At 34.2% G+C, this 9,931-nt stretch overlaps 1 protein-coding gene and 3 long non-coding RNA genes across 6 annotated transcripts; 3 read left to right on the top strand and 1 right to left on the bottom strand.

The window, feature by feature from the left end:
• The first annotated feature begins 386 nt into the window (after positions 1-386).
• LOC18034837 (non-specific lipid-transfer protein-like protein At5g64080) lies at positions 387-1,647 on the top strand. 2 transcript variants are annotated; one of them, XM_006423798.2, is made up of 3 exons: positions 387-861; positions 989-1,021; positions 1,111-1,647. In XM_006423798.2, the coding sequence occupies exons 1-3, from the start codon at positions 507-509 to the stop codon at positions 1,266-1,268; spliced, it is 546 nt and encodes a 181-aa protein (XP_006423861.1). In that variant the 5' UTR covers positions 387-506; the 3' UTR covers positions 1,269-1,647. The 2 variants fall into 2 exon arrangements, with proteins under 2 accessions (XP_006423861.1, XP_006423862.1); XM_006423799.2 differs by having other exon boundaries at positions 989-1,027; positions 1,111-1,506.
• Positions 1,648-2,739: 1,092 nt separating this feature from the next.
• LOC18034574 lies at positions 2,740-5,425 on the top strand. 2 transcript variants are annotated; one of them, XR_002904269.1, is made up of 5 exons: positions 2,740-3,273; positions 3,425-3,518; positions 4,000-4,170; positions 5,039-5,181; positions 5,254-5,425. It is a non-coding gene; the product is annotated as an uncharacterized LOC18034574 (long non-coding RNA). The 2 variants fall into 2 exon arrangements; XR_002904268.1 differs by having other exon boundaries at positions 3,425-4,170.
• A 102-nt stretch (positions 5,426-5,527) lies between these two features.
• Positions 5,528-8,189, bottom strand: LOC112096158. Its single transcript, XR_002904270.1, has 3 exons — positions 8,100-8,189; positions 6,924-7,040; positions 5,528-6,271 (listed from the first exon to the last, which is right to left on the bottom strand). It is a non-coding gene; the product is annotated as an uncharacterized LOC112096158 (long non-coding RNA).
• Positions 6,262-8,472, top strand: LOC112096159. Its single transcript, XR_002904271.1, has 3 exons — positions 6,262-6,344; positions 7,482-7,591; positions 8,165-8,472. It is a non-coding gene; the product is annotated as an uncharacterized LOC112096159 (long non-coding RNA).
• Positions 8,473-9,931: the final 1,459 nt, after the last annotated feature.

Consider the following 9,931-nt stretch of genomic DNA (forward strand, 5'->3'; position numbering starts at 1 on the left):
AATAAAATTATAAGTAAAATTATTTACTTACAAAAAATTTTAGATGGGTTAATTGACACCTTATCTATTAATACCATGGTGGAAGATTTTGAGTGGCCAAAACTTATTTGCTTTGAATTTTGCAATACATTTTTATGTGCTTATATACCTATTTGTAAATTTTATTAAAAGTAAAAATTATTTACTTATTTAGTATTTTTTTTGCCTAAAACTCATTGATGGGCACGATAACTTGATAAGGTACGTCAGTAATAGATCTCAAATTGGACACTCAGTTGGGGCCATCTGGACCGTCAACTCATATGATCAAACTCGGGAAAAAAAAAAGATGCATGACACGTTCGCTAACATACTTGAAAGCATTTACATTGCACCGACTAGCGTGCTCACATGTCATGTCACTTTTCCTTTTTTAAAAGTGGCAACACTTTTGAAAGACACTTTTCCTTTTATTTATTCAAACAGCAAGCCCAACTTTCCTCATCTCAATTCTTGCTTCAAATCAAATGGCATCAAAAGCAAACCTCGTTTTTCTGTTGGTTCTCTCAATCTACGCCACCAATCATGGCGACTGTGCTCACCACCACGCGGCTGTCCCATCACCGGCGGCGTCCGTTGACTGTTCGACTTTGGTGTTGAACATGGCTGACTGTCTCTCGTTTGTGCAAGCCGGAAGCACAGTGACAAAGCCACAAGGATCTTGCTGTTCCGCACTCAAGACAGTGTTGAAGGCTGACGCTGAGTGTCTATGCGAGGCTTTTAGGAGCAGTGCTTCTCTTGGTGTCACTTTGAATGTCACAAAAGCCCAAACGCTCCCTTCGCTTTGCAAAGTCTCTGCGCCTTCTGCTACCAACTGTGCTTGTGAGTATATGATTTGACGAATTTATATGCCTGGCTATTTGCTGGACTCTGAACTCTTTTTTTTGGGTATTATCGCATTCATTCGAAACTAATTATTAATTTCGGATCTAATTTGTTCTTTTTGCAGTGTCTCTTTCTCCTGCTGGTGCCCCAACTATTGGTAGTGGTATAAATCAAGTAGATTCTTGCATTAAATTTTAAAATGTGCTGTTGAATTCAAGAGTAATAACCAATGTCGAATTCTTGTAGGCTTGTCTCCGACTGCTGCCGCTGCACCGACTGATAGTGTTGCAGCAAATGAGCAGGCTCCGGCACCGGCTCCAGGGATATCGGGTTCTTCAATGACCTTCAATTCACTTGGATCTTTGTTTATTGGCCTCGTCCTTGCTATCTTCTCTGGTTTTTAATGCGAGTCTAATTCAGTTTCTACTGTTTTATTTTGGTTTCTTAATAGTAGATCAAGTTTCTTTTGTTAGTCACTTGTTTTGATTTCGTATTGTTTTTAATGACTGTTGGATACTTGGATTATTTCAATTTTTAGTTTAGATGGATTCTCGCTGTGACATTCACACAACTTGTTATGAAAAGATTAAAGCAAGCACTTCTATCGCGATAATAGAGAGAGTTTTAAGGGGTAAAAAAAAACAAGAATATCTATATATTACAATTGTCTAAGAGCAGTGATTTAGATGATGTAATAATGGATGAGATGTCTAAAATTCTTGTGTGATGATAATATTGACATTTAAATATTTAAATCAGTGTATTGTTAGGTCTTTTCCTTTTTATGAAGCCTCAAAGAGTATTTCTTGCCGAGCTATCCAGAGTTTTGTTTCACATCAACATTTGTTATTATTTAACCTTTATGCACCCTTTTTATTTAAAAGTATCCGCTTCATTTTGCATTGGCTTCGCAAACTTAATACTTATTCATGGCTTCTTAAACATTATATCTACAGAGTTCACAGTTTACTGTTAATTGCAAACAGGATTAAAATGTCCATCTGGATTCTGTAACAATGGGTGATGTGAAAAGGCTTCTTGTGTGAATTTGACTGATTCCTAACAAATTAACAATACACTTTTCGAGCTATGAAAATCAAACTTGTGAAAGATTATAAGGTCTGAGTTATTGATAACATTTATACTTACAAATTTTGGTAGGTATATTGCTACAAAGGCTTCAAAGAGTGCTTCTGTTTCTTAATTGAGCTGTATTGAGTTTTTCTCATCAAATACACACCAACTTGTTTCGTACCAAATTCATATGTTGCTAATATATATTCAACCAAGTTCTTGTACAATTTCTGTTCAAAAGTATCCACTTTATCTTGTTTCGGCTTCCCCCAATTTCGATAATTCAATGTTTCTTCTACATTAAATCTGGGGAGAGGTTAGTAGGTTACTGTTAGCTGCTTACACTCTAGATCTGAAACTTTTAACAATGGGAAAGCTGTTGAGCCTTCTTGTGTGGATTTGACTGATTACTAACAATTCAAATTTTGAGCTTTGAAAATCAAACTTGTGTTTCCTCAAAGGTCGAGTTATTTGAATTTTGTTTTGTCGTAAACACCAACTTGTGACGCACACAACGACATGTGTATCCTTCTAGTGCTCAACAAAGTTCATCTAGCACTTTTGTTTAAAAGATCCACTTCATCTTGTATCGACATCCCCGAGGTTTGATAATTCAAAATTTCTTTTGCGTTAAATCTAGAGAGAGGTCACTATTAACTGCATACACTTCAGGATGGCGAGCTGGTAAGCCTTCTTGTTTTAATTTGACAGATTCCTAATTATTGAGTTATGAAAACCAAACTTGGATTAGTCATTAGATTTGAATGCTAAAAGTCAGATATTAGATGAAATTGATAATTTGAATAAAAATGGAACAAAATTGAACTTTATTATCAACATAAACTATCCACCTACGTTGCAACAGTTGCAACGTACAACACTTTTTGTCCTCAGCTATAATTACCGTAGGATTTGGAGGGCTTCCATCTAACGGATCATATGTGTCCCACACGTAAGTAAAGTAGTCGGTTGTATGCAGAGACTGTAGGTAAATATAATAAAAAAATCCAAAATAATTAAAATTAGGTGATTGAATCAGTGTTGGGAGGATATCGTCGAAATCATCGCAAAATCCCATAAATTGCCCAAATCTGTTCCACATATAGTAAAATTGGATCATGAAATTAATTGCCAATGGGAGTGCGGTCGTATGAGGCTGAAGTAAATTTGAAATCGCTGTAGAGAAATTGAAGTCGAATACATCTCTGTGGCAGCCAACTACGGCCGACATTGGGCAGAGCCAAAACTTTAGGAATTAGTCAAATGTAATTTATGGAAAAGGGGTGGAAAAAGTCTGTTTGATCTGTTGATGAGCCGTTCGATCGGACGCAACAGGTAACTACTGATAAGAGATTGTAAATTTTGTTTGAAAGATTTAATGGTGGTAATTAGGTTAAGATTGTCGGTTATGTTTTTTATAGAAGAATTAGAGAAGGGAAGAATGCATTCCAGGAAGCATTATTTAATTTCTTTGTAACAAGTGCAGGATGGAAGAAGCAAGAGGATATTTATTTATTGGAGAAGAAATTGAAGAAGGAGCAAACATATAGTTTCTATAAATCGTCCAACGAACTGTGCAGGTGGAAGTTGCTTAATTTTTCTAAGGATCATTTGGTTATATAGCTAATTAGTATGGTGTTACTTGTATGGTATTGTCTTCAGAGAATGAGTGCATATTGTCCAAAGTTCTTTCAAATCTGAATTATGGAGCATTAGCCTAAATGTGGCAAAGGAATTTCCTTAACCGTGGACAACCTCCTTGATGGAAATGTGGGTAGAGGATTTCATGCTGGAGAGTTAATTGAGTTCTAAATAAGCTATTGTCTAAATCTTAATGAGTCATGCTTAAATATGCTATAAGAGGTTGGCTGAGTTGTAAATAAGCTATTGTCTAAATCCTAATGAGTCATGCTTAAATATGATATAAGAGGTTGGTCTCGGCTAAGACGAAGATTTATCTGTCTGGTACAGACTATAATCTAAGGCAACTGTTCAGTGGTTAATATTTCTTAAATTCTTTTGCTTATTCATTTGTTTTTTGAACTCTTTGGATGGTGGTAGTTCATTGTCATACAGTATTAAGAGGAAGATGACTTCATGAGCAATTTATATCAAAAGTTGGAAAAAGAAATGCACAAAATGGTGGCAGTCTTTTCAAACGAAATGGGAACAACTGCAAAGGCTCAAGTGAATAGTTTAATGAAGCTGTTGAAAGTGCTGGGCTAAACCGAGGTATTAAAAACCTTGGTGTGCAGCTCAAGACCTCGAAGCACATTTCTTTCTTTCCTATATTTATCTCAAAAACTATTCTATGTTAAAAGAAAACCAGGCTCTTTTTTCTGCCCTGAGTTTAGGATTTAATAATTCATTTACATCTTGAAGGGGATTTTGATAGGGAGGCTGTATAAGTATCAAGTTTGAGTATCCCCAGACATATGTATTAGGCAGTAACTCTTATGTTTGTTAACTCCATGTGAAGATCAGTGTGTTAAAATATCAATGATAATGATTAGGTTAGTTAAAATCACGTTTTTTCTTGCTTTGAGTTTGGTTTTGGTTAATTGAGTTTACTGGAGTTGGTATGTTTAAATTTTCTGCTGCTATTAGGAATTAACTTCCCCAAAGTAGCCACGAACTAGTCTATTTTTTACCAGGATGTTTAAGCTCTTCAAATATTTGAATTTCAGCATATGTATATATCTTCTTATGATTGCAAGTCATTGCAGTAGCTTTACGTGTTGATAATTGGAATTCTATACTTCTATGGTCTAGGCTGCAGTTGTGAAGTGCATTTTTGCATTTAATTGCAAAGAAATGAGATGTTCAATGAATAGCTAATTAGTCTACATCTACCCCCAAGATTATGTTTAGCATAGGAATACTAGTAGTATGGACAAAAGTACCTCTAATGTTTTTACCTTAGTTACTCCTCCATGGATTCTGTAGAGGGTCACAAGTCCACACCTTAAGCATATGAGTTTTTGGATTTTGGATTTTGAATCATTCGCTTATATGGTTTTTTAATTTAGATTTTGGATCAACTTTAATAAATTTTATTCTAGTAATTCACTCTGTTAAAAGATTGAATTGATTAAAACAGGTGGTGGCCTCGATGTATTGGCTAGAAGTAATCAAGTACAGAGGAGTTGTCTCTGCTCAGGCGCACCATGAGGAAATTATCTGAGATCTCTATAAATCTATTCAAGATCCTCAGAAAGGTTTAGTTCATGGAGGAATAATCAGGTTAGTAGACATGGAAATACATTTCAGGTGCCTTAATTAAGAGAAACTTATGCTTCTGTTTGTCTTTTACAGGGAGCATGATCTACTGCCATCAGCTTACTACAATCATTAAGTAACAACAAAAAATGGCTTGTTCAACTTACGCCTATCCATTGAACTAAGTGACTTTATTTGGGAATAATTGTTTTCATTTCTATTAATACATGACGTAAATATAGTCTGCCCCCAACCTCACTTTTATTTGCATTACTTACAAAGATCCAAAATATTAATTCTGCATGTTTATATGTCAATATGTTTGCATATTTCGAATGTTTTGAGGGCAAATGGCCTGTGGGAACTTCACCATAAAGAAGGCCACCAACCTTTGTAATTTAGATATAATCGAATGAAGTATAACAAATGCTTACTACTCTAGCTTCTGTTCTCTCCCTCTAGCTTCTGTTCTCTCCCTCTTCACCTGACTTCTTTCAACTAAAACTTTAAAGTTCTTATTTATAAATATTCGATAAACTTAGGATACTTCCATAATAAATCTGTAATAATCAGACAATATAACCATTGTACAGAATTTCAAAAGATCGGACAATGGAAAGAAAAAAAAAAGAGAGAGAACTCTTAAAACAGTATATGATGCATAGACTTCGTTTATCTGCACTAATTAACTGTGTGCGTCTGATGGACGCAATATTATTGTAACAAAAGGGAGGCAAGTGTTAATTCATCAATTGGGAGTCTGAAGAGACAGTCAAGACAGTCATTCATCTGAGAAGTAGACATGCCATTAAGAAAATTACTTTTGTTGGTCCCGATTTGTTGCCAAATATCGTCAGAAAAACCACCCTCATATCATTGCAGAATCCACAAAAAAATGAAAGTTTTTCATCCAAGGCTTGAAGCATATCATGGTATTCAGCAAATGTCCGGTAAGACTGAAAAAGCAAAATAAGAGCATGGTAAATTGTGCACCCAATAATAGCCAATTTGAATTTCATCTTGAGCACTATCTAAAACATTGAGAGAATGCCCGTAAGGTGATGGCATATGCTTCCCATAATCGCATATCATGCCGGAAAAGATCAAAAAGTACCTGCAAAGAGCCGGAAGGAAAATCTTAATATGCAAGGATACTTACCGTGATGCACATTGTCATAATAAATCAGGTAACAACTTCAGGGGAATTGGAGTGATTAAACTAATGCCTACCTATCATGATGCAACCATATGAGATAATAGTTATTTATACTACCTCAAAAGTCAAAACTAGCTATTTTGAATACATCATCTTTGGATGCCTGAAGAATGATACAGTATTCTATATCATACTCTTCCTAGGTTCCATTACTTTTAGAGCTTTCAAACTTTACCACCATAGTCTCATATAAAATAAACAACCAGCAAAAGTGCTAGCAAATTCAACGAGTTATAGTTATACAACCAAGATGATATAAAGAAAAAATTCAAGCAGCTTGAAATTAGATGGCCAAGCAAAAATCCTCAGAAAAATATCAATGAAATTTTCTCTTGAAAAGCATCTAGTTTTGCCCTACATAATTTTCCTTTCTACAGTGAACTAAGTTCCACCTTAAGCATCAGATGCAATACTTTATGATTTAAAAATATAAATATCTTTACAGAAGTTCAGATCCTCAATTCTGACTCAATAATTTTGGGCTTCTCATAAATTCCAAAATGCTGTAAGGTAAAACAGATAAAGCAAAAGCAATAATGGGGCATTATACCTTAGATAGTGTCAAAAGAGTTGCTAGAACCATTCTTCACTCTTTGAAGCTTACAGACCACATATGAGCCAGAAGGAATTCTGCATCCAATTGGCTCTGCAGTGTACCCATTTGAAGCTGGAATATTATGAAAGATAATTCAATCAATGAAGAAATGTCAAGATATATATAATTCAACAATTCCTCGTGGCATATAATAGTAATGAAATTACAAAGAGTTGAACGATTCAAAAGTGAGATCTCATCAGTGTCTAGTTGATCACTTTTGAAAGAAAAATTTATGTTAATGTTATAACTCTCTATGAATCCAGTTAAGAGTAAAAAGGAAGTTATAAAATACCTAACCATCTTGACTCAAGTACTGTTTAGAAATTTTTGCAAACAAAACATTTACACTATCAGCTTTGAAACGAAAAATAAAAAAATAATCTAAGAGAAAAACATCACACTTTAGGCTCTTTTGACTGTTGATTTCAACTTGTTGGGTGATCTCATTGAACTTTCCTTGTGTTAATTGTGAACTTTCAACATATTTAATACTTCCTCAAATCTTCTCAGCCACATCACGGAATGGTTCCAAGGCATCTTGAATGATCAATTTCAGAACATGTGCAGCAAAGCGGACAGCAAACGATTAGCTTATCCTACATCTTCGAACCTTAATGCATGTGGGTACATCTAACCAAAGAACTCACTCTACTTTCGATTTCAGAAACTGGATACATTACATCTAACGATTGCCTACAAGTGAGGCCATTTTCATGTACTAATGATCGGAAATTTTAATTCCCCAAATTCGATCCTTTACAACCAATTTCAGTCTTTAGTGCTGCCTAAAGGTCAATGTCAAGATTTTTCCATGAAAGCCTAATGACTGGTTGGAAAATTATGAAACTCACGCTCAGCTTACAGCTCCTAAATGAATGCATAACCGGTTGTAAAGTATTTTTTTCAAAGAAAAATCTGTATCTGCCATTAAAATTCAATAGCTATAGTATCAAACTCGAGGAGAGTGTTGTCATAAATTTCTTGATCGACATCACAACAATAACATATCAAAGCCAAAATACAAATTCCAAAATCCAATGCTAAAACCCTAACTCTGCCAACAATTATGCATAATAATAACTCAAATAATAGGCCGTTGAAATGAAAAATTAAGAGATATTTTATTACCAAAATTTTTGAAAATCCATCAAAAGTCAAATAAAAAGGTCATTTGACGGTTTTCTCTACTGCAGTTGCCGAGTTATCATCAGCCCATGGATCGCTCTCTTGCTATTTCTTCTACAATGACTTCTTATGAGTTCCCGCCACTTGTCGACTGCAGTTCTACAGACAAATCCGACGCCGAAGAAATAGAGCAATCGAAGAACCTTTGTGCCAGCGGGGCCTGCCGTCATCTGTCTCTGCGGTGCGTGTGTTGGTTACTCATTTCGTCATTTTCTTGGGGATTGTTTAGCAGCTGAGAAATGTAATGAGAGAATATAACCGGTTGTAAAGGTTGCCAGCGGTTGCTTAAATTATCCAATAATTAATTTCAGCTATTAGATTAAATTTGAAAGCATCCTACGATTTTGTCGGAAAAAGACAAAAGGCGTGGTAAGCTACAAGTGGGAGTTTAGCTTGAAGCAAAGCTTATATTAAGAAATAAAAGTACACTATTTATGAAGCCTTGTGCTAAAAAGAAACCTAAAAAATTAACTAGTATTGATATGAGATTTTAATGGATTATTTGAACAGAATCAAAAACACTATATAAAGCCTTGTACTAAAAAGAAACTTGAAAATAAACACAGTACACTTAATGGATTTGAATGCTATCAAGAGTCAGACAATAGATGAAATGTATAATTTGAACAGATATGGAATAAGAACATGTCTAAGCCTCTCTTGTTTAGAATTGGATAGTGTATCCATCTAAAGACTTTATTCAAAGGCCCGTAATTAATGACGAGACTTGGTGCTTCTGTGTGGAAAAGAATATATGTTAGTATTCATCAACTTGTCTATTGTGGGTAGGGGTGTTCACAATCTAATCCGATCCGCTCAATCTGTCTAATCCACAAATTCGATCCGTAAAAATTCGATTCGTAGATTGGTGGATTGGATTAGATTGAAAATATAAAAATCCGCAGTCGGTAGATTGAATATGAATTTACTTCTGTGAATCCGCGAATCTGCAAAAAAATAAAGAATATTTATTTAATAAAAAAATTAAACTTGTAAATATGACATTATACTTACTAATAAATAAATAAGTAAAATATAGTTACATTAACACCATATTGTCTTATCGATAATAATATAAAATAAAAATAATTAAATAAAAAATATAGCTTCCTAAACAGTTAATTTTCATGTACTAATCTAAATAAATGACATTTTTTTTTCATTTTGGTTTGTTATATTTTGAAAATTTGAATGTTTTCTAACTTTTTTTTAACAATTAACTTATTTAAATCTTATTTAATTTTGAATTTGATCGGTAGTAAAATAATTTTCATATTAATTTTTTTATTTAGTTCATGGATAGGACATGATTAAAAATTTTTAGTCTGCAAATTAATCCGCAAAATGGTGGATTGGATATGGATTGGGTCAAATCCGCATCTGATCTGCAGACGTATGGATTGGATTTGAATTTAATTTCACTAATTCATGGATTGGATTAGATTAAAAATTTATAATCCGCAAAATCATGGATCGGATATGGATTGATATCCAATTTGCAAAATCTAATCCGTGAACACCCCTAATTGTGGGAGATAGATCCATATTTGTCTATGTGTCTGAGTGATGAGATTAAGGACAAAACTGTCACAAGCACGTGGGATGAGGCATATTCAGATTCTATTCAAGTTCATGTCGGACCCGTCACAAGAGCTCGAGCAAAAAAATTCAAAGAAGTGCTTAATAGATTGATTCAAGCAAATTGAGCTCAATCAAATTTGTGGAGGTCCGTTGAAAGTATCGCACATGATAAATACATTATTCAGGTTCTTGAA

The sequence above is a fragment of the Citrus clementina genome, unplaced genomic scaffold, assembly GCF_000493195.1.
Source record: "Citrus clementina cultivar Clemenules unplaced genomic scaffold, Citrus_clementina_v1.0 scaffold_8, whole genome shotgun sequence".
In the NCBI taxonomy this organism is placed as follows: domain Eukaryota; kingdom Viridiplantae; phylum Streptophyta; class Magnoliopsida; order Sapindales; family Rutaceae; genus Citrus; species Citrus x clementina.